The sequence below is a fragment of the Diceros bicornis genome, chromosome 13, assembly GCF_020826845.1.
Source record: "Diceros bicornis minor isolate mBicDic1 chromosome 13, mDicBic1.mat.cur, whole genome shotgun sequence".
Taxonomy (NCBI): domain Eukaryota; kingdom Metazoa; phylum Chordata; class Mammalia; order Perissodactyla; family Rhinocerotidae; genus Diceros; species Diceros bicornis.
The window spans coordinates 15,618,115-15,641,151 of record NC_080752.1 but is presented as its reverse complement, the minus strand read 5'-3'; the positions used below and the strand labels follow the sequence as shown (position 1 = coordinate 15,641,151).

The window sequence follows — 23,037 nt, the reverse complement described above, 5'->3', positions numbered from 1 at the left end:
GTGGGCCAGTGTGTAGCCTCCCCACCCCCATCCCAATGCAGGAATTCCCTCATCAGCAGGGGGTGGAGTGGCGGGTGTCCAATGTCTGCTTGAATGCCTCCAGGGACAGGGAGCTCACTAACCAAAAGATAGTTTCTTGGACACCTCTTCCTGTTAGAAAATGTCTTCCTTTCAATCACAGATCTGCCTCCAGTGACTCTCCTGCCCCCCTCTGGTCCCAGCTCTGTTTCTGGGGCCTCTGCCTCCTGCCTTCACCACAAGCCTGTTCTGTGTCCCTTACTGGCCTGTGATAGCTGACATGCTGTGTGGCTTCGGGTAAAGCCCATTCTCTCTTGGGCTGCTGCTTCTCAGGGCCTGGTGGGCTGCACATGCTCGGGCTCTGTAAACGCTGCCTGCCCCTGTAACTGCAGCCCCCTTCCCAGGGAAGTGGAGAGTGCCGTGCCTAGAGGTAAAGGTGACATCTTGATAGACGGCTTGGTCTCCTGGTGAGCAAGATGGCAGTGCCCAGACCCTGTGATGACCTGCGGCCCAGCACACAGGCACTGGGGGGCTGTGGATAGACCTCTTCTGCCCTGAGACCAGTGCCCAGCATGAGCATTGCCCAGGCCTTGGTCGGGACTCTGGGAGTCATTGCAGCCCCTCTCCCCCTCTCCTCTGAAGGCTGCCAAGTCCTTGGATTCCTCCCCTGCCACCTGCCAGGTCCTTTCCCCATCCTTCTGTGGCCCCCCCGGACACTGCAGCACACCAACCTGATCTCTCCCTCCATCTGTCCTCCGCTCTGCAGCCGAGTGCTCTTAGACATGCAGAGCTGTGTCCCGCCCTTGCTGAGCATCCTACAGTGATGTTCCCCACTCATAGGATCAAGTCTGCTTGCCTGACATTCAAGGCCCTTCAAGATCTAATACGCACCTGGCATCTCTCCAGCCCCAGACCTCACCATCCACATGTGCCCCAAACCCCATGACTCGATGCTCTAGCCATACCCTAAACAAGGAATAATGCCGCAGGGATCACACTCTCACATGCGGTTCTCTCTGCCTGGAAGGCCCTTCCTCTGCCTGCCCAACCACACTTTACCTCAAGAGTCACCATTTCCAGGAGCCTTCCCTGCCGGGTGGGTCAGAGCCTCCTCTGGGCTCCCCTGTCCCTGTGTCTCCCTCCATCTCTGCCCTTGCCACTCTGCACCGGGATGGTCTGATTAAGAGTCTGCGGTTCACACCAGACCGCGGGCCTCAGGGGGAGGAGGCAAGGGGACCTGGCCAGGGCCTGCGGAGGAGGGAGGAGGAGAGGAAGAGGGGTGTGCTCTCTAGCTTTGCATATGCCCAGTGCCCCTCCCACCCTGTGCTGTGTTTCTGCTCCTCATGCTGCGTGTGCCGGGCGTGCGTGTTTCTGTGAGTCCCGGGTAAGCGCCTGGTGTGGATGGGAGCCTTGAGTCCGAGCTCCAGCCTTCACTGCAGTTCAGTTCTGTGCCAGTGCCCCGCCAGGACCGGGAGGCTCTGGAGAGGGAAAAGCCAGGCCCTGTCTGCTGAGTGTTGGCCCCCTAACTCAATGTGCGACCTTGGGCAATTGGCTTCCCTTCTCTGAACCTCAAGTTTCCTTGGCTGTGAAGGGGGTGAAGGACCCAAGACCCCTCCTCCTCTTCCTTGGGCACATCTGTGCTGTGATTGGTGTCAGATGGGGCCCCACGGGACCCGAGACTGCAACTAGACCAGAACTTCCTCTCCGTCAGGCCTCTGGGGCCTTGACCAAGCTTCACAGGTGTGGGGAGTGAGCAGGGTTTTGCTCTCTGTTCAGTGAAAACACCCACCCCTGCATTTGCCCAGCACTTAGGTGTTGCCAAGTGTCTACTCCCAGGTAGGGTGACCAACTCGGCTGGGTTTGCTGGGAACTGTCCCAGTTTTAAAACTAAATGTCCTATGTCAAACAAAACATTGACCAGTCGCCCTGCGCCCCGCAGACTCTGGCCGCTGCCCCTCCAGGCCTGCAGCAGGGCTCCCCCGTTACCTATGGGCCACGGTGCCAGTTGTGCAGGGCTCACTTAAAAAAAAGGGAAAAGCTGATTTCTTTCCCACATTTTGGGAGAAATAGAGCCTCTTGAAAGATCTGGAAGAGCCAGGGCCAAGCATCCTGGTTGGGGTGCTGGCATGGACAGGGCCAGGATGCCTGGCCATTGCTCCCATCCGGCCTCTAACACAGCTGTGTGACCACTCTCTGGGCCTCAGTTTCCCCAACTCTGCCCTGCTCACCTCACGTTAATGCAGGATCATTACCTTGATGGCCCTGCCTTGCCTTCCTGCTGCCATTTATGTCCTTCGAGGCATTTTTCTGTCTGTTCATGTCCCATTCTGGCCTCACTACTCCCAAGAGGAGGGCAGACTGGGTCTTTATTCCCACATTAAAGAGGAAGAAGCTGGGGACACCAACCATTAGCCTTGCACAAGGCTATCCAGTTTACAAAGCCCTTTCCACGATTGCCTCTGGGCTCCTGGTATCCCTTGGGAGGTGAACCTGGCAGGATTGACTACACCAGTTGTAGAGATGGGGAGCCTGAGGCCACAATCACACAAGAGTCCAACTCCTTAGGGACGAGGAGAAGGTAAGGGATGAAGACAAATGGTTGGCTGTACTGTGTGGTGGTTACAAGTAAGTGAAGGTTGCTGCTGGCTAGGCCTCTTCCCCTCCCCACTCCCACTTTGTCAATGTCTTCATCAGTAGGAAAAGATGGAGACAGACAGAAGGGGAAGGAAGACAGAGAGCAGAGGGAGAGAGGACACAGGGTGGCGGGAGAGTGCTGGGGAGGCAGGGTCCAAGCGGAGTCGCTACTTCCTCTTGTGGTTCTCACAGTCCGTCTGCACCGATTCCTGACAGATGGAGGGAAGGGGAGAGCTGGTGCCAAGAGGCTGTCGCCACAGGCGGGCAGAGCTGGGGGAGGGGGCTTTGTATGGGGAGGGGCAGCAGCTGGTGGTCTGGCTGCTGGGCCTCCTTGGAGCCTGCTCCCTGGGAACCATAGTCGGGTGGGCGTGGATGCTGTGGGGCAGGAAAGTGGGCAAGTGGTGAGCCCCTACCTGCCTGGGACGGGCTGTGCCCTTGCCCCTGTCCAAGCAGAGACAGCCACTCCTCCCTCCCCCACCCCAGCAGGGCCCTCCCTCCAAGGGCACCTCCTACTCACCCCTCACTGGGTATCGGGTGACAGGAGCTCTGGGAGCTGGCGCTGAGCTGTGGTCAAGGTGGACCAGGCCAAGGACAGCATAGGCACTGGGAGGCCCTTGGGGTCATGGGGCATGGGGGCTCAGAGCAGGCTGGGGCCTGGCCTCGTGTCTGCCGGGCTAGAGCTCAGCCCCTCTTTGAGCTGCCCGAGTGTTTCCCAAGCCCTCTTGGTGGCAAAGGGCCTCTTGCCTTTCTCCGGGCTCTGACACATTTACAGGAGCAGGCAGGCCTGACCCAGCACTGGTTTGGCACCCTCGGCATCTGTTGCCTTTTTATAGTGTGGGTTTGTCTGGGCGGGATTGGGTGTCAGGCTCTCTTTCCCTACCCCCAGTGCCCAAAACAGGGCCCAGCACAGAGGGAGGGGTCCAGTGAATGCTTGTTGAATGAATGGACGGATCCCCTGTTTGCACACCTCCTGGGATGGAGACCTCACTTCTTTATAAGGCAGTTCTTTCTATTTCCAGAAGCAGAGATCTTTCTGATTCTGTCCTGAGAGGCCCCGTGGTCCCAGGCCTGTCGCAGGGGCCATGCAGAGCCATCTGGCTAATCCTGCTGCCTTAGAGCAGCCCCGTAGAGACCAGAGACACCCCGAGCCCACTTAGCTCCACAGTGGCACCTGCCAGGGCTGGGTCTCCACTGCACAGATCTCTGAGTTGTCAGTAATCGTAGCTCTCGTTCACTGAGCCCTCACGCAGTGCTGGGCCGTATCTCATTCGATCCTCACGTCAGCCCCATGAGACAAGTACTGTTTTTATTTCCCATCTTAGAGGAGAGAAATGAGGTAGAAGGCAATGAGGGGCTTCCTCAAGGTCCTATGGCTAGTGTTTGAGTCAGCAGGTGGGGGGCTGCTGGGGTCCGGGAACGCCTCTGGAGCAGGGCATTGCGGCAGGGCTGGGACATGTGGAGCTTGGCGGGGCTGAGGAGGGGTCACACTCTGGAGGTAGGTCCACCCCTGCCCCAGCCCCCTCCTCTCCCTCCCCACACGATTCCCAGGCAGATCCTTGACACCGCAACTCCAACTGGGCGGTGCCTTAGGAGAGAGCGGGGGACCCTGGAGACAAGGGTGTGGGTGTGCTCCAGGTGGAGCCCGAGGGCCTTAACACGCCTGTCCTGTCAGTGACCTGAGACGTATGCAGGGTGATGGCTGGGAGCCCGAGGTGTCGGGGTCGGGGGGTGGGAGCTGTGTCTGCTTCCTGCTGCTCTTTAAAGTTGGTTCTGGTCAGAGGTGTCCTCACCATTAATATTAATAGTGGCAGTCATTAATGATAAATTGCAGCGTGCCCACCCATGCCAGGGCTGGGCTGGGCGCCCTAGGGGAAGCTGAGGAGGGAGTACCAGTCCTGAGAGCAGGGCTGCGCCTTCCACTGCCTTTGTCTCTGCCCCAGAGCCTGACAGAGGCTGGGCACTAGGGGGGCGGCTTAGCAAAGTCTCAAGTGGTTGAAAAACAGGTGTCTGGGCCTCTGGTGGGACACTTGTCCCCTTCCTCCATCATTCACAGATTGGTTCCACAGACATTATTGCCAGGCCCTGTGCCCACCCCAGCGTGGCCCCTGCTGCCTGACCTTGCCCCTCACCTTGCATCTCTGGATCCTTCCAGGGGCTCTGCAGTGAGTGTAGGGGGAAGCTGTGGTCCCCTCGTCCCCGCTGACTACCTGTGTGACCTTGGGCAAATCCCCTCCCCTCCCAGTACCTTGGTGTCCTCATCTGTATGGTGGGTTATCGTGGTCCCTACCTCAGAGGACTTTCGGGAGGGTTAAGTGAGATGATGGGCGCAGCACACAGTAATCGCTCAGTAATGCTCACTCCTATGCTTATGATGGCGTGGAGGAAACGAGGAACTCAGAGCACCTCTGCCCTCTGTGCATGACCTCGTGGATCCTCCGACAGCCATGGGAGGGGGGATTTGTCCTGTCCTTTGCTGGCAGGGATGGTGAGGCACAGAGAGGTGGGTGACTCACCTAGGTCCCTCAGCGCGTGAGAGGCAGATTCAAACCCTGGTCTCTTGGACTCCTATGCGTTGCCACTGTGCCAGGCAAGGACGAAAGACTTAGCCTGAAAGCTCCTTTGGAATTGGAGTTGCAGAGGCTCTGGCATCCTGTGCTGATCTGCTTGTGCAAGCCTCCAGCCCCCAGATCCCAAATCCCTCCTAATCCTGGGAAAGAGGCAGCCCCTGGTCACGTCTGTCAGCAGCTCTGAGAGCCCTCTCTGGGCCTCTCACCGCCCACATGAGCAGGGAAGCAGCAGGCAAGGGCCTGGGCTGCGAGGATGGGGGATTTTCCGACTCCGGTTGAGATCTGTCACAACATTAATGTTAATTAAGCCTTGTTAATTCAGCCCTCTGCTTACGCAGAGCTCCTGACAGCAAATTACTCATAAGTGAGGCAGTAAATTTATTGCTGCGTTTTCCCAAACACTAAGCAGCAAAAAACGTGCCCCCAGGAAAGTCAGAGGAAGGGCCTGGAGGGTGAGCACTGCGCGGTTCCTGCCAGCCTGAACCACTGGGGCTGCATGGCCCAGAGAACAGGTCGGGCTTGAAGGGAAAGGTGGGTGAGAATGGACTCTGGTCCAGTGAGAGCAGGCTGCCTGGAGACATAGTGAGCTCCCCCTCCCTGGAGGTGTGTAAGCAGGAGGGCAGGGAGCATTGGGACCTGCCCATCATCCTTCCGCCTCATCCATCTCACATGGCAGACTTCCGTGGTGCTTTGTTTCCTCCTACAGTGCCTTGAAGTCACATGTTAGGGCTTGTAAAAGGGCGAGCTTGGATCTGGAGTCCACCGCGGTGTCTGTGAACACCTTCCTCTGCAGTGCATCTGACAGGAGCCCCGGCGCCTCCTCAGGGACCGAGCTCCCTGTCTGCTGAGGTGTGCAGGCCAGACAGCCCTGCCAGGGATGCTGCGGGCTGGGGGGTTGGGGGATGGTCTCTCCCTGTCCTGGGTCGTGGGGTGCTCTTGGAACCAGGGTCAGGCCCACGTCTGGGCAGATAGTCATTAAGCCCAGCTACCTTTGCAAGGCTAGTCATCAACCCTCCAGGTGAGGGTGCAGCCTCGCCTGGGTGCAGTGGGAGCCCCTTGCCCTCTGTGACCCCACAGTCCTTCCCCTTAGGTCCTGCTTCCCTCCTTGGCCTTGGGCTGGGCCATGCCTGGGACATTTGGAACAAACCCAGGCCCTGGGTACTTAGGATTTTTTTTTAATTAATTAGAGCATTAAATGGTAGCCCTCTGGGAGAATCCCACCATCTGGCTGTCACAGGAGAGGCAGGAAAATCTATGCATATTTGTCTGTAGTGTGTGTGTGAGCATCACATGAAGCCACCTGTGCATGTGGGGGGGTGTGGTCCGTGTGCTGCAGTGTGTGTGTGCATAGCATGCTGTGTGTGTCTGAGTATGATCTGTACATGGTGCACATCTGAGCATGCCACGTGCACGTACATGTGCTGTGTGCCTGTGCCCGGGGGTCTGCACGTCTGCCTGAGCAGCTTCTGTGCCCAGGCCTGGCTTTCTGGTGCAGTGAGTCAAGCTGGGCTGTGAGCGGAGAGGGCGTGGCCCCTCGACCCGTCCTGGCTGAGGTGATGGTCACATGCACAGATGGGAGAGGGGTAGGTTTAGCAAGTGCACAGCTGGCCTGCAGGGGGCGGAATTCTTGCCCCGTTTGACATATGGGGAAACCCAGGCCCTCCCAAGCACAGAGCCAGGGTGTGAGGTTCTGGGCTCCCTGTGCAGTGCTCTCTTTGCTCAGTGGGCTGTTGCTCTGGCCACCGCTTTGTGCCATTGGCATCTTTTATGCTGTTGGATTTTCACGGCCGCTAGGAGGTTCTTGAAGAGGGTATCCCCTCATTGCTCAGGGTTGCTCAGGGGGCAAGGGCAGGACTGCTCTGCAGATCCTGTGTCCTTTTCGTGGAGGAGGCAGCTGGGCTGCAGGCCTGGCCCAGGGTGGTGGTGTCAGTGCAGAACGCTGGGTGGATGGGTGGCCCACTGACTTGTGACTAGGCCCATCCTGTCCCTCTCTGAGCCTCACGGGGTGGTCGTAAGAACTAAATGAGGAGGGGTGTGCAAACAGCTTTGTAAACCTCAACGTGCAGTGGACAGATGAGGGTCTAGCTCAGAGGCGTTATCACACTATGATCAGGGCCACGTGCCCCCTGGCTTCCCTGAGAAGCAGGCCAGGAGGTGGGGTCCCAGACAGAGGCTGGTGCCCTCCCCAGCCTTAGACTGTGAACCTTTCCCCAGAACCATCTGTCTGGTGCTGGCACAGCCTCCCACATGTGGGTCATGTGGATGAACTGGAGCAGGAACAGGGCTCAGAGAACAGTGGGACCCTCAGTGGGATGAGGCACGCCTCATCCAATAGGTGGTGACACTGAGGCCCAAAGAGGGTGAGTGGCTTGCTCAAGGCCACACAGCAGCTTAGGGGTACAGCTGGCCTCCTGGCCCCCGACTCTGTTCTCCTTGGTACTGCACTGCTGCTATGTCTTGGGAAAGGGAGAAAGGGGACACAGGCAGTTCCTGTACCTGGGGGTAAGGATGTGGGGGTGCCACCAACCTGGAGAGAACTTGTGATCCACTGAAGCCCAGGTCATTATGCATGAATGAAGGATTTTTAAAGCAATGTTTTAATGGCTTTTGTTTTTGCTATATATGCAGAATGCAGGATGGTAGATATGGCTTGTATCTTGGGCTGTAAATTCAGAATAGATAGAAAGACCTAAGCCTCAGAATCACGTGTTCCTTCCTTCATTCATTCAGCACACAATCCCTGAGCGTTCCCTCAGTGCCCACTGGGTAGACTTTATCCCATCACCAATGAGCTGCTCGTCTGGTGGGGAAAGATAGTTGAGTGACAGCAACATAGGGTGATGAGGCTGTGGCCAGAAGAGGCCTCAGATCCCATGTGGGGTCATGGAGGACTTGCCAGCAGAGTGGAGGCACTCCCAAGGAATGAGGCAGACGTGACCACCAGACACCCTGGCCCCTAGCCTCACAAGGCTCCGCCTTGGGTAGGCTCTGCGTTCACCCAAAAGTGGGCAGCTGGGCACCTTCCAGCTCCCCCACCACCCTGCAGCTCTCCCTGGGCCTGGGCCCATGCACAGGAGTGGAGGAGAGACCAGTGTGGGGGCAGGGGTGGAGGTGGCAGGGAATGTTGGTGGCTGGACCTCCTTGTGACCCCCACTCACTGTCTGTGCATCTAGGGGGGCAGACCTCGCTCTGCCCGCTCGGGGCTATAATCATGGTGGGATTAGCCAGGGTCGCCACTCCTGAAACAGCCTCTCCTGTGAGCCCCGCTGGCTGCCCAGCGACAACTCCGCCTGGACCTTTTTCTCCAAGAAACAGCGCTTCCGCTTTACACATGGAGAAACAGAGCTAGAGAGGAACCAGGCGGCCCAGGACGACAGGGTCCCGCCTCCTGGTGACCTTTAACAGTCGTCACAAAAACTTCCTGAGAGCCTACTTTGGACAAAGTCTGGGCGTGAGGGAGCCATTGAGAAGAGTCGGGAGGCATTTCCATCGCTGAATATTTTCTAAGCGCCCTGTGTTGGGCACTGATGTACGTTATCTCACAGCCAACCACTCTGCAAGTCAGGATTCATCAGCACAGTTTTAGATGAGGAAGACAGCTCCAAGAGGTCAAGTAACCTGCCTGAGGTCACACAGCTACTAAGGGGCAAAGCCAGGATTTGAGTCATGGTTCTTTACCCTGCACCTGGTGGAAGGAGGGCCACAGCGGGCAGCAGACTAGGATCTTACAAACCTCCGTGCTAGGAGAAAACGTCCACGTGAAGAAAAGACCAGGTGGGTGGAATTGTCGTGGGGCAGTGGGCATGCTCTCAGGGCAGGCTGCTTCAGAAGTGACTTCCCTTTCGTCTAAGCTGTGGTGGGACCTGTCTTCTTGGGAGAGCCATGCTGGCTCAGGACCCCAGGGTGATGGGCACCCTGTCTGAGGGGCTCTGAGAAGTGGCAGAGGTGCCCGAGGTCTTGGCTAGGATGCCAGTGGGAAGAGAGGATCTGCTAGGCACCTGCCCCACTCCCTCCCTCGACTCACCTCCAACAGCCACGTCTGTGTCCTTCTGCCCAGCTCTGGACCGGAGGCCTCATGGCCATCCTGTTAGGCCCCTGGCCATTAACTCTGCCCATGCTGCCTGCCCCATGGCTGGCCTTTAGATAGGGGATTGGTCTCGGCCAGAGCCCTGAGCCCAGCCCTGCAGGACCAACACCCTGAGACATGGCCACCCCTGAAGGTCCTACCAGCACCTAGCAGGGTACTTGGTACATAGTAGGCCCCCTACTTGATTATTTTGGCTTCCAGCAGCAGAGAGCTGAGACTTCTCAGTTAGAACAGGGGACATCAGAAGCTTGGTCCTCCTAGGCTAGCTCCCAGAACACAGCACTGAGGGTGTGCGCTGGAGAGGCTGGGCTAGGGGAGCCCCAGCAGCCCTGCACCGAGCTTTTCCAGGGTGAACCTGGGACCCCCTCTGCCCTGAGCACTTGCCAAGCGGTCCAGTGGCAACACGTGGGCCTGCCCTTCCTCCCCCACTTTGGCATGGCCGTCTCCCAGGAAACGGGGGATTTTCCCTCATTCCCATCATTAGGGTGCCAGGGCAAACAAACAGCTAATCCAGATGAGCCCTGGGCCACAGTCACCTTCTCTTCTGGGGTTTTCTCTTTATTTCTGGCAATTTTGAGAAGGCCAAAGTAATTGGTATTCTGCCCAGGTTAACAGAACTGCTGCCTCCTCAGTACTCTGCCTTAATTCCTTCATCCAGAGCAAGTTGGAATTAATCGCCCCTCTCCTTCCTTTTTCCCACCGAAACCCATTACCAGCCTGTCTGCTGGTTAAAGTCATTTTGTGGCAGCCCTTGGCTCCTTTCCACTTCCCTAGGAATCTTTCCGACCAGAGCCAAAGAACAAGGAGGGGTGAAAAACTCATTTGTACAAAGTGGGGCTCTCCTGTGGAGAACTTATTTCCCTCCCTGTTCAAGAGGAAGGAACGTGTGCACCCTCCAGCCGGCAGGGCTGACTGAGTCCCCTGTCGCTGAGAGCATTCAAGAGGGCGGAATGGCCATATGTTAGTGGTGGGAACAGGGGATTCCTGCACTGGCGGGGTGGGGGCAGGCCTTTGCCACTCCTGGAGCCTGGATTAGATTCTGCAGTTTGGAGCCTTTAGCGTTCTGTTCTCTATCTGTGAGTTTAAGATTCTCTCTGCGATTTCGAGGTTAGAAAGATTCTGTGAATCCATGGTCCTAACATTGAGCAGTTTGGGTCTAAGTACTTTTCAATTGTGTGTTTTAAGAGTCTAAGATCTCCCCTGGGACTGGAGATTCTGTTCTGATTCTAAGGCTATTTTATGACTCCATGGGCCTCTCAAGCTGCACTTCTGCTCCATGACTGGGTCTTGGGAGGGAGTATAACTGCTTTGCTGAGGCTGCCTTGGAGTGTGACCTCAGGCCGGCCCAGGCCTTCTCTGGCCTCAGTTTCCCCATTTATGAAATATGAGGTTGAAATGCTAGATGGCCTCCAGGGACTGACCTCCAGGTGTGTTCTGCCTGCAGCCCGTGTTGGCCCCTTCCAAGCCTCCCAGCACAGTGCCCCGTTTGCACTGGTCACCTCCTGGCACCTCAGGGCACCCAGAGCTTTTCCCATCTGAGCCAAGCCTCTTGTCCACTTGCCCCCAGCCCTCTCCCATTCCAGCAGGAAGGCAACCCAGCTCTCCTCCAAAGTCCCAGCAGGAAAGCCGGTGGGGGAGATGGTAAGAAATAAACCGATCGCTGACAAGCACTCCATCACCTTTGTGGGCTGTACCACTCACCCTATAATGTCAACACCTACAATCTCCTTTAATTCTCACCCCCTGAAGGGGTGGCCATTGGTTGTTAGCCCCATTTTATAGATGAGGAAACTGAGGCTCTGAGAGGTTAAGTAACTCACCTGTAGGCATACCGGTGCTTCCAGGACCCTAAGTTGCTTGCTGCTAGCAGAGCCGCAGGGCGCCCGCCAGCTGGACTGGAGGGGACGTAAGCAGCTCGAGGCTGGTCAGTGTGATGAGGGAGCTCAGGACCCCAGGCCCACCTCTCCCAGGAATCTGCTGCCAGGCAGGGTTGTGGCCCACACGCTCATACTTCCCCCCCGGGACGTTAAAGGGCTTCGGAGAATGGGCCCCATTTCCTTCCAAATGCACCAAGATGCCAGAAAAGAAACCGCCTTCTCCATCTGCTTTTAGAATCTACCTTTTCCTTCTGGATCAAATAAGATTTCTCAGGGTGGGCTTCCCCAGCCCCACTGCTGCCAGCCAAATCTCCCCTTCTGTGAGGTCCAACTCCAAGGCTCCCAGCTTGGCCCTCTCCTACCACACCAGCCCTCACTCGCAGAGAGGGGAGGCGCTGGTGAGGGCTTAGGGACCCCCAAGTTCAGTGTCCTTGTTCTCAGCTGGGGCCACTGAGGCCCAGTGAGGGGAGATGACCTCACTGCCCTCAGTTCTCATCAGGACCATCTTACCTTATTCGGGGTTGTGGCTGTAATATCTGGGCTCTTGTCTCCTCAGCTTGGCTATAAATGGTGAGGGAAGGTCCACGTCTCATCTTTTTCTTTCTTTGTAGAGTATTAGGGAAGATGACCTGGGTTCTGGTCCTGCCTCGAGCTCTGTGACCTTGGGACAGTCCATTGCCTTTCAAGGGCTTTGCTTCCTCATCTCTCAAAGTGGGTGATACCCCCCACTTCTTGCCCACCTCATAGAGCTGCTGTGAAGAGCCAGGCTGAGGGGCTGGGGGCTGGGGTCACGCACCTGTCACCCAGCCCCACATCCATTCAGGATCCCAGTTCTGCCAGGTTTCCTTTGGGCTCTGCTGAGTTTCCAATCAGACAGTCTCCTTGTCCCCCAGACAGCCCCACGGTTCCCCACCTCTGAGCTGCTCCTCTGTGGCCCTGCTGTCGGGGCCCTTCCCCTCCCTCCATGGAGCCCCTACCCTGGGCCACACACATACTCTGCTGTCCTCATTACCCAGCAGCACACCAGCCGCCCCTCCTAGGAGCGGATGCAGACCGTGCCGGCTCACAGCATGCAGCCCTGCCCTCACACCCGGAGTGCCCCCGTCTGTCTCTCTCTCTCTCAACCTGGTGAGGCGCCCAAGGCAGGCCCATGAATGGTACACATGGAAAACCTGACTCCTTTCTCCTCCGATTTCTGGGTGAGGAGACTGAGGCACAGGGAGGGCAAGGGGCTTGTCCAGGTCACCTCTGAGGTCAGAGGCAGCTAGGTAGCACCCAGGGTTCCAAGGCCCAGACCACTCAGAGGCTCTGGGTTTGCGGAACTCCCCCTGAGAAGCCCTGTGAAGGGCTTTCCCGCAGCCAAGGGTCCAGCTACAATGAGAGCGGAAGGTTTGCATCTCCCTGAGGCTGGCTCCACAGTGGCAGCGGAGCCACGTGTCACGGGCTCACTGAGCCGTGGGGATGACTTCCTGAGTCCACTGTGGTCTGGTGGAGCCTCCCCAGGTTGTCAGCAGAGAGATGAGTGCTGCCCAGCAGGGCTGCAGACCTTCACCTCGGCACTGACAGCTGGCGCAGCACAGTCTGGAAGGGCTTGCTGCGGGCGCTGCCCAGGTCTGGCCTGCCACAAAAATGTTGGCAAAATAAGCCCCTGTGGAGCATGGAGCTTGCTAATGTTCTACTCTCGGTGCCCTGGGCCCTGGTGGGGACTCCACTCCTTCCGGCCTTGTTGGAGATGGAGGGCGTTGTCAGACACCATCAACAGTTGATGCTTGAGCTGGCCTTGAGGAGTGTGGAGAGTTTTGCCAGGTGGAGACGGAAGAAGCTCCTGCCTGGTGGAGCTGCACAAGTAAAGGCACCCGCTGGGCAAGCCCTCGGTTTGTCCGTGACTGTGAGTGGGTGTGGGAGGTAGTGGTAGCCAGGGATGGGCCGGAGCAGTTAGCAAGTGTTGCAGCTAGCAACGTGTTCCTGAGAACCCTGCCAAGACACTTGGTCATATTCTAGGGGAGATGGGAACCCACCAGGACAGGCCTCCAGCAAGACAATGGCTAGTGGCCTGGATTGACAGTGCCCCGCCTGAGCCACACGGGTGGACTGGGAGGGCTGGGGACCGAGGTATGGTTCCCTTCCTCTGTCAGCCTTTCTCTGGACCTCACGGTGGGTTAACACCATACCCGAAAAAGAAAGGAACTTAGAGACCATCCTGTCTAATCCAGTCACGTCATGGAGGAAGAGGGAAGGCAGAGAGAAGGCAGAGGACTTATACAAGGTCACACAGTAGAGCCAGGGCTCCAGGCCAGGGGTGGGAGAGAGCCCAATGTTAACCCCATTAGCAGTGAGATAATCTTAACCTCCCTCCAAATAAAAGCCAGCAGCCTCCCCGGTACAGGCCGCAGCCACTGTGCAGAGTGACGCCCTTACCTCCAGGCCTCCTGCTGGGCACACAGTGGGCAGAGGCTCCCTGGATGGCCACTGAGGGGCTAGGGGTGGCAGAGAGCTCGTACCAGCCTCCTGGGCAAGAAGCCCAGAGCTAGCACAGAGAGGTGCCACAGAGAGGCCGCAGGCCCACCCAGCCCCAGGAGATAGATTTCCCAGTAACAGGGTGTCGCTGCCCATTTGTCACCAGGATGGCCCAGTGGGGCTCCTCTCGGGAAATGCTTCTCTACTAGCCTAAGTGGGGAAAGCATTGGCATTTTCTGCTTCGCCAGGGCTGCTTCCCCGCAGTGGTTAGCTGCTGCCTTGTCGGCCGAGAGTGCTGCATCGACATAACTGCAGGGCCAGGGCCTGACTGCCTGTGGGGTGGGGGGAGGGACTGTCCCTCCCCAGTCAGGTGGGGTCATCACTCCATCATTCACTCCCTCATGCCACCTGGCTGCTGGGCAGGAATGACTGACCACCTCTCCTGCTGCCTTAGCAAACCCGATCCAGGCTGTTGACAGGCAGTGTCTGTCCCACCTGGTGTCTGGTGTGGCCTCCTGACCCCTGGCTGCAGGGTTCTGCCCAGGGAGCCCTGGGTTTGCCACTCAAAGTCAGTGTGGACAGAGGTAGCAGAGCCCAGAGAAGCCTGCTCAGTGTCACCCAGTATGTTGGTGGCAGAGCCCAGCTGGAATGAGACCTGGAGCCTTTTCCTCAGCTGCAGAAGAGGAGGCAGAGAGCTGTTCCTCCTCTCATCTGGGGCTAGTGGCAGAAAAGGGCCTTGGCAGGCTCCGAGGTCTGCCTGAGGGAGGTGGTGCCATGGATCACCCCGGTTCGGTGGCCTGGCTGGGGTTAGATAGGAAAGTCCCCTGTCAGAGGAGGCTGAGTACCCACTGGGGCCAGCCAAGTGCTCCCCGCCTGAGCAGAGGGGCACTGTGTGGCTGGAGGTCGTAGAGGGTTTCCTGGCCATGCCTCCTGCCCTCTGGAGGCTTCTCCTCTGAGGATACCATGAGTTTCCCTCTAGCTGTTTCCTCGGGACCTAAAATCCCAGTGCCGAGTGGGTGGCCCACATCCAGGGTGGGCAGTCCTGAGCCTGGAAGATGGGCAGAGGAACGGCCGTCTTCTCTGCGCTGTCTGCTCCTCTAAGCAGCACCCCTTACATGATGCTTGGTCCTTGTGCAGGTGCCAGCCAGGGACCCCTGCTGATCCCATCCACCTCTCCCCAAACCTCTTCTCCCTCCCACCCCCTCACAGCTGTCGCTGGCTCAGTACCTCCTGCATCCACAAATCACTGTGACAGGAAGACCCTTTGTCGTCTGTCCCTCGGAGACGCTCATCTTCCCCGTGGCGACAGGGAGTCCCACATACCCCAGCGAGGGCTTGGACCTCCCTTGGTGACAGTGGGGCCAGGGTCAGGCAGCGTCTGAGAGCAGCTGGGATGTGCTGGGGCCTGGAAGAGGGACTTAGCTGTGGGAAGCCCCCAGCGGCCCTTTTGGAGGGGCATCACCGTGAACCACAACCCGTCTGTGGAACGTCAGCTGGAGGGGTCCTTAAAGATCTGTTCACATGAGGAAACTGAGGCCCAGAATGGGAAGAGGTCACACCGCCCATCAGAGATGTGGGGCCATAGATGTTCTTTGAGCACCCGCTTGGTGTCAGACCCTGTGTGAGGGGGACACTGAGATGAAGGAAATGATGGGGAAGCCCCGGTGTGGGGCCAGGTGGACACCCAGGGTGAGGACATTGGGGAAAGAGCCCTGGACCAGGGGAGAGGGGGCCTGGGTTCAAGTCTGGCCAGGAAGTCTCACTTAAGTCCCTCCCCTTTCTGGGGCTCCCCCTCTGTCCTCATCTCGTGGTCTCTAAGGACCCCCAGCTGAGGGCAGCCTGGAGACCCCGTCTCTTCATTTGGGACAAGGTGGTGTAGGCAGCTCACAGAGCGACATCTGTGTCCTCTGCCATAGCCATGAGACGCTGCACAGACACTGACACTCCCCATGTCATCCCTCAGCTGCTGCCTGGAACAGCTGCCCCGCCTCCAGCTGGGGAATCTGGCCCAGCCCAAGTGCCACCTCCTCCGGGAAGATGGCTCTGTGACTGCCTCCCATCCAGCCTCCCCTCTGACCTCCCAACCCTCCAAACCTCATTTCTTCACCTTGTTTTTGTTTTGTCTTATGATCTGGACTGGTTAAAAATGTGTAGCTCCTTAGTGGAATGGGCCGGGGCAGGAGAGAACTTGGAAAATTTTGAGGGAAATTTTGTCCATTTTAAAAGCAAAGATGCCCTCACCCGAGAGTGGCCCTCCCGCGCCCGCCCTTCATCCTTTCATCGTCCTCAAACTCCTCACTCGTCCACCCCTCCCCCTCAGCACCTGCTGCTGCTTCCCTTCCTCTTTCTCCCCAGGTGGGATGAGAGGGTGGGGGAGCAAGTGGCCTCAGGTGTCACCTGCTGATGGATGGTGGTGGCCTGTGCCCTGGAGCCCGCTGGGCAGCACAAAGCCGCAGGCTGAGCCCCGCCCACCACACTCCGTGGGCGTCAGGACACTGTGGGAACCGGCTGCCTTTCCCGCGCCGCCAAGAGCCTTGAATCTGATCGTCAGCGTGTGGACACTGGGGCTCAGAGGCACAGTCCCTTACAGGGATGGAGTCAGGGGCCATCAACAGCTTATCGACATGTGTGGCTCACGCAGTAACTGTCCTGCAGTCCCGTCACAGGGCTGAGGGTGAGCTGGTGGGAGTGGTGCGGTCTTAGAACCTGGGGTCCTTAGAGAGTTAGAACCTTAAACCCATGGAAGATGTTCTAAGTGTTATATTAGACCTATGGTATCTTTAAGCCGAGGGTTTTGGGGAGGGGCCGGGGTCTTAACCCAGTGCTGCTGGGCCCCAAGTCTGCTGGGGACGGGCTGTGAGCCCAGGATTTCATGGCTGCACCACGGCCTTTAAGGGGAGAACGGGGAACAGCTGATGGGCCCCCTCGCCTCGCCTCCAGTAATGCAGATCCCTGTTTATTTACTTTGTATGTCGGGATTTCACTTGGTAAAAGGGTTCCTCTGCTTAAAAATAAAGAAGCAAGTTTTCCAGGCCCTGCGCTGCCGCTACACGCCAGGACCGGCCGCAGCCTGAGAGGTTGGCTCTGGCTGGAGGGTCAACAGGCAGGCAGACCAGGGCCTCCCAAGAGGGGGTTCAGGTTGCTCTAGGCCCCATCTCCTCCCCCTCTCACTCCTGCTGTGTTGTTGCCGCAGCCAGAGAACACTCTGGGTCTGTCTTCCTGTTGACTGGGGTGACAGTTTAATAGTAGCTTCCTGGGCTGTCATTTAAATCTGTCTGCCAGGTTAGTAGGCCAGGGGCGGGCTGGCACGCCCCCTGCCCCCACCCCGGATCTTCCTTCTGCTGGCAGCAGTTGTCTTGGCAACAAACGCCAGGGCCTGGCAAGCACTGCAGAAGGGTAACCACAGAGGGAGCAGCCCTTTCATCTCCCCGACCCGGGTACCCGTGGCCCAGCTGCCTTAGGGCTAGGCTGCGGGGCCGGAGCCAGGCTACCCTGTGCTGGTCCAGGTCGGGAGAGGAAGTGGGAACACATGAGTCCCTTCTGGGCGCTGGTCTCCAAAGTGGGGGCTTTCTGTCTTGACTCTCTCAGTCTCAACTACCCCAGGCGCCTCAGCAATCATGTTGAGCTGGAATCCCTTTCCAATAGGTCTCTGCTCTGCCCTCAAAGAATATTCCCTGGGGCCCACAGCCTATTTGCAGAACACTGAGGGCAGACAGAGCCTGCATCCCTGACATCTCTCTGTCCCATTTGGCCTGGTGTCAATCCCCCTCCCCGATCTTGGGCTCTCCTCTGGACATGTCCCTGCCCTGAGGACTGGGGTCTCCCCAGTGGAGTCCCCTCAGCTTCACTCTGGGCCAAGTGCTCTGTGAAGACCTGAAAAATAAGAGACGATTTTTCATGATTTGTGGAGCTGGCCCAGACACAGAAATCTGGGTACCAGCTTCTGTTGTGTGACCATAGGCCACTCCTTCCCCCTTCTGAGTCTCATTTTCTTATCTGAGGATGAGGGGCTTGCACTACAGCAGTGTCTCCTTGGGTATGATTCATTGGACCACTTGTTTCTTGGGAAATTAACAGACACGGCATCCAAAATAGGAGATCCTTGGCTAAACGAGTTTGGGAAGTGCTGGAGGAAACAGTCAGTCTGATGTCTTCACTGCAGGCCTTCTCAGGGCCTTTAGTAAGGCAGTGGGCATCATGACTCTCCAACGGGGAAAATAATGTCTTATCCCAAACGTCTAGGTGGATGGCCCGTCGCTTTCCGTCCTGCCCTCTGCCCCTCTCTTCCTCAGCTCGGGGCTGATGGTCCGTGTTGCACGGCCTCACCAAATCCTGAAGGAAGCCCCAGCAGCTAAACAGCAGCCCTGAGCTTAGCAGAGGCTGGGTGAGCTCAGGGAAAGCCTGGCCCCTGCACTGGGCCTCTGAAGGGCAGCGTGGTGCCAGCGGGGGCGAGTTGGCCCCTGGCCTAGTGGAGCTCCCAGGTCCCTTGCCACTTGCCTCCACCCCGGCCCTGAATGGCCATTGTACGCCATATCCCAGGCCCTGTTATCCCTCTCCCTGGAATGTCCTTCATCGCTCTCCTCACTCCCACTGCTTGGCTGACTCCTCTTCCCTGAACATGGTCCCCTCCTCCAGGAAGCCTTCCCTGACCCCTGGGCTGGGTCAGGTGGCCCTCCCCTGCTTCCTGGCCACACAGTGGGACCGGGAGTCAGGATCCCTGGATTCAGGTGCAGCCATCGCACAGACACGTCGCACACACTTTGAGCAGCCAATTCTCTCTGCGCCCTGGTTTTCCGGCTTATAGAGTGGGAGAGCTGTATAGGGCCTTCAAGACCCCGGGCTCCAACATGATGTGACTGCTAAGAGGGAGCCACATGAGCAGCTCCTCCTGGCAGCCGTGACTCATCTTTGTTCTGAAGCCCCCTGTCTGCACTGGGGCTGCGGATGAGGGTGGGTGGAAACAATAGTGTGAAGGATGCATATTGTCTCAGGGAAGGACGCCTCTGGGGCTGGGGAAGCTGGGAGGTGCTGAGTGATCATCATAATTTCACAAGATCATAGACTGGATGCGGAGAGGGGCTTAAGAGTCAGTCAGCACCACGCCTCCATTTCCAGATGAGGAGGCAGGCCCAGTGTGTCTGCTGGGCCCAGTGTCACACACACAGCAGCTGGGGCTGATGACTGCATGCCTCAAACTTGCACCTTTATGGTTTTCAGTTAATAAAGTCTTGGCGCCATCCTTAGCCCATTTGCTCCTCACAACAACCCTGTGTGGAGAAGCAGGGACATTATCCCTGAATGCAGATGAAGAAGGTGAGGCTCAGAGAAGTTGTACAACTTGCAAAAGGTCACACAGCCACAAGTGGCAGAGCAGAGTTCAATCTGCCACAGACTGTCTGACGCTTTCCTCAGCCTGCGTTCTTGTTACAAATAGCAGCTCCCTCTTCCTTTGTCCTGGATTTCCCATTCTCCCCCTCTGCCCTGGGGTTGGCCCCTCCCCACTGCCCTCTGGAATCCCAAGTCCTTTGTAGCAGCCCATCTGTTGCCATGGCACCAGATTATGATGTCGCAGACCCTGGATGACTATGTACTGCTCCTGGGCTGTGGAGTACAGGGACTCACAGAGGTGGGCATTGTCCAAGGGGCGACTGGCATGGAGGGACATAAATCCCTGGAAACAGGGAGCCACAGCCTCGAGCCCAGCTGGGGAATCACCCTGGGAGCTGGAGCCAAGGCTGCCGAGGCCAGGAGGTGGGGGTCTGGCATGGCTTGCTCTGACAGCCTCGAAGCACGGCCCAGCCCTCATCTCTTGGCAGAGCTGATGTAGCCTCTTGACGAGGGCTGCCGGGCTCCTTACACTAACAACCCGACACTGCAATGCTTGCTCAGATCCCTCAGGAGAGCCTTTCTGCCTTCTGTCCTTGTGGCAGTGCTGCATGGGAGAGTCACCATCCCCACTTGCCCAGAGAGGGACGGAACTTGCCCAAGGTCACCCAGAGAGAAGGTGGCTGTGCCAGGATTCAGTCTCAGCCCTGACTCCAAATCCTTCCACATGGTTACCCTTCAGACAGGGCCCACCAAGGTGGTTTAGTCTAGTCCTCAACCTAAAAGGGACCATGCTGCCTCAGTTTCCCTAGGGCAGTCCATTAGCAGAGCACAAGTTGTCATAAGCCCAGGTTTATTCTGCTGCACCCTTCTGGGCACATTCCAGGCGACACCTCATGCAGGCACCTCCGAGCTGTGGCTGATCTGCCCCCCTGCCTTGTCCTGTGGCCCCTGGGACCTGGTCACACTGAGGACCTCCATGGGGGTCCTCAGTCTTAGCCTGGTAATGCTGAGGTGACCGAGGGCCTTAGTAGACTAAAGAGCCCAAGCTTTGGCAGCTGCTGCATGGAATTGAAATCCCACTTCTGCCACCTGCCACCCTCACCTCTTTGAGCCTCAGTTTCTTCTTCTGTAAAATAGGATTAACAACTACTGCCAGGAGAGCTGTGAGGAGTCACTGGGATGTTGGGTAAAAGGTGCCAGGGCAGAGCCAGGGTGGAAAATGTCCTAACTGGTCATGGCAGGGAACAAACCCGTTCCCCAGAACAGCACCATGGGACCTCCATCCCTGAGGCCGCCATTTCCTGGGCCCGGCTGGCTTCAAGGCTGCCCTTCAGGACTGTGATGATGCTTTTGGCTGCTCTCGCCCCCTTGCCCGGTGCCTACCAGGGCTTGGCACACGGTGGGAGGCCGAGCTCCCTCCCAGGCTCCCAGAACGCCAGGGAGGACAGATCCCTGGAGAGCGGGTGGTGGCCCAGGCCCAGCGAGGGAGCCCCGTCATGGCCTTCTTCATCAAGCCTGCCTTGCTCTTCTGGGGTCCACCCAGTTGTGCACTCATGCTGAGCTCCAGGGGGCAGGGTGGGCTGAGTTCTCCCCTGTGTGCTCAGGGCACAGATGCAGGCTCTTTGAATGCCAGACTGAAGCTTCCGTGGGACTGTCCCAACTACTCTGGGACTTTTCTTCTACATCCGACGCTGCTGGGCGTTTTGTTTGAGGAGCCATGGGTGGGGAAGAGGGGCGTCTGATGTGAGGTCAAATTGTGGCCCTGCTCCCACCCAGATGTCACCATGGGCATGTAGCTTAACGCCCCTGGGCCTGGATTTCCTCGTGTGTCAAGTGGAGACGTAACAGGCCCTTTGTCGTGGGGTTTCCTGAGTAACGTACCCAGCCCAGAGCCTGGCACACAGGATGCACTCAGAGAACATCAGAGCAGGAAAAAGAAAACACTGGGATATACGCCTCTTTTTGGATGCCGAGCGTCTTGTGGAGGGAACGCTCTGGTGCTCGTTAGGAAATGCCCCAGGTGCTGTGGCTGATTCATAACTGTACTTCTGTTAGGATGATTATGGGCTGTGATTTACTGAAAGGCGGTATTGGTGTCTGTTTCCCACAACGATCCCTCAGTGCAGGGCTCAGGGAGGGCTGCTCAGGGTTCTGGTCCCTGCCTTGCTATGTTTCCCTACACCAGACCCTTTCCCTCTCTGGGCCTCAGGGCCCCCATCTGCAGGTGGACTCGGATTCCTCTGGTTTCTTCTAGCCCTGCACAGACAGAGGTGTTCTTCTAAGGAAAGTGTGAAGAAAACTCATCTTAGAACACAGATGTACTGCAAGAATTCCATTGAAAAGCAAGGGAGAAATGGAACGGATTCAGGAGACACAGTGTCTGTCCCCAAACCCCTGTCAGGCTGCTTAGGGCAGGGGGAGCAGTCACGTGTCCCCAGAGGCAGCCAGAGGGCCCGTGGGAGGATTTACATAGCCACGGCTGGCCTGGCCGCTGGGAAGGAACTTCCTGGGGTGAGTGAAGGTGAGCACCGGCCCTGGAGGTGTGGGAGCAGAGGCTGGGCAGCCAGGATGCCAGGGTGCAGGGCCCCCACTGCGCTCTCCCCTGAGCTGGGTCCTGTGCTGGATCTGACACAGGCCCTGCACCGGAGGAGCCTCAGGCCAGTGGAGGGACAGGGAGGGAGCAAACCTTGCCGGTCCTGTGTTCTTGTCCCAGGTCTGCTTCCAGCTGTGAGATCTCAGCCTGCTACCCACGTCCCCTGTGAGGGCACAGACACCCCATTTTCTTTGCTTCTAATTAAGACTTAAACCATACAAACAGTAATAGCTGCTCCTCACCTAGCATCTGCCATGTGCCAGGATCTCTGTTGCATGTTCCTCATACATTATAACTTCTTGTTACTCCTCGTCAGAGCTTTTTGTTTTCTTCTCCCCATTATATAGATAAGAAAACAGAGGCTCTGAGGTTAAGTAACATCCGCAAGGTCACCTAGATAGAGAGGGGCAGAACTGAGATTCAAGCCCCCGTGTGGGGCCTCCCCCTCTAGGCAGTGAGCGCCTTGGGGGCAGAGACAGATGGAGTGTCTTGCCCAGTAGATGCTCTTTCTACCACTGTGAACAGAATATACCTTATTAATCTTCCACAAAATAACTGTTTGCCTTCAGGATTCACTATCAGAAGCTCCCTGGTGCTTGCAGAAGGGGCCTCGACTTCGTTCTGGTTGGGAAGAGTAGGACAGGCGCGTAAAGGGCCTAAGAACCGGCTGAAGGGGCTAAAGCAGCTGCCACGGGTGATCAGGGAAGGCTTCCTGGAGGAGGTGGCAGTTGGACTGGACTTTGGGGAAAGAGAGGGGTGTGACAGGGTAACAGGCGTTCCCTTGGTGGATGGATCCTGTCACTCTTGTTGGACTTGAACTCCTGGACTTGGAGGGCAGGGCCAGGTGTCGCTTGTCTCCAGGTGGAATGAATAAGCCTTTCTCTCCTGTGCTTTCCTTCTGGCTGGAGAGGCGCTCCATGTCCTGGTGGGGCTGTGGGAGGTCATGTGGTCCAGCTTTCAAACCGAGCACATTCTGGTCGCCCCGTAGCCACCTGACTGCGTGTCCTAGAAAAGCTGTGCCCACCAGGCCCCTCACGCTCTTCTCCTTGCCCTGCAGCCAAGAAGACCTGTGCGGACAGCGACTTCACCTGTGACAACGGCCACTGCATCCCCGAGCGGTGGAAGTGTGATGGCGAGGAGGAGTGTCCCGACGGTTCCGATGAGTCCGAGGCCGCTTGCAGTGAGTCCTGCCCCTTGGGCTGGGGGAGGGGGGCGTCCTTCTGGGCCTCAGTTTCCTCATCAGATCTTTGTTGGGAGGTTGAGAGGCTCAAGGGAGGTGACCTGTCAAACAGCCCACTTTGTGCCACGCCCTCAGGGGCTCCCGACAGACATTCAGGGGGATCTAGGTGCTGTGGCTAGTGCCCTGTTTCTGGGCTTTCTTCACAGGCCTTCTGCAGGTTGGGCGCTGCTCCTGTAGGACCAGCTAGAAGTAGCCCTTCTGCCCAGACATAGCCATAGCACATCCTCCCGGCCTCC

General features: G+C 57.6%; 1 protein-coding gene across 10 annotated transcripts in view; it reads left to right on the top strand.

The window, feature by feature from the left end:
• Positions 1–23,037, top strand: part of LRP8 (LDL receptor related protein 8) — an 81,149-nt gene that overhangs the window by 14,317 nt on the left and 43,795 nt on the right. For all 10 annotated transcript variants that reach the window (XM_058552456.1, XM_058552455.1, XM_058552452.1 and 7 more), the window contains exon 3: positions 22,619–22,741. In XM_058552456.1, the coding sequence (XP_058408439.1) occupies positions 22,619–22,741 (123 nt within the window). The remainder of the gene's footprint in view (positions 1–22,618; positions 22,742–23,037) is intronic.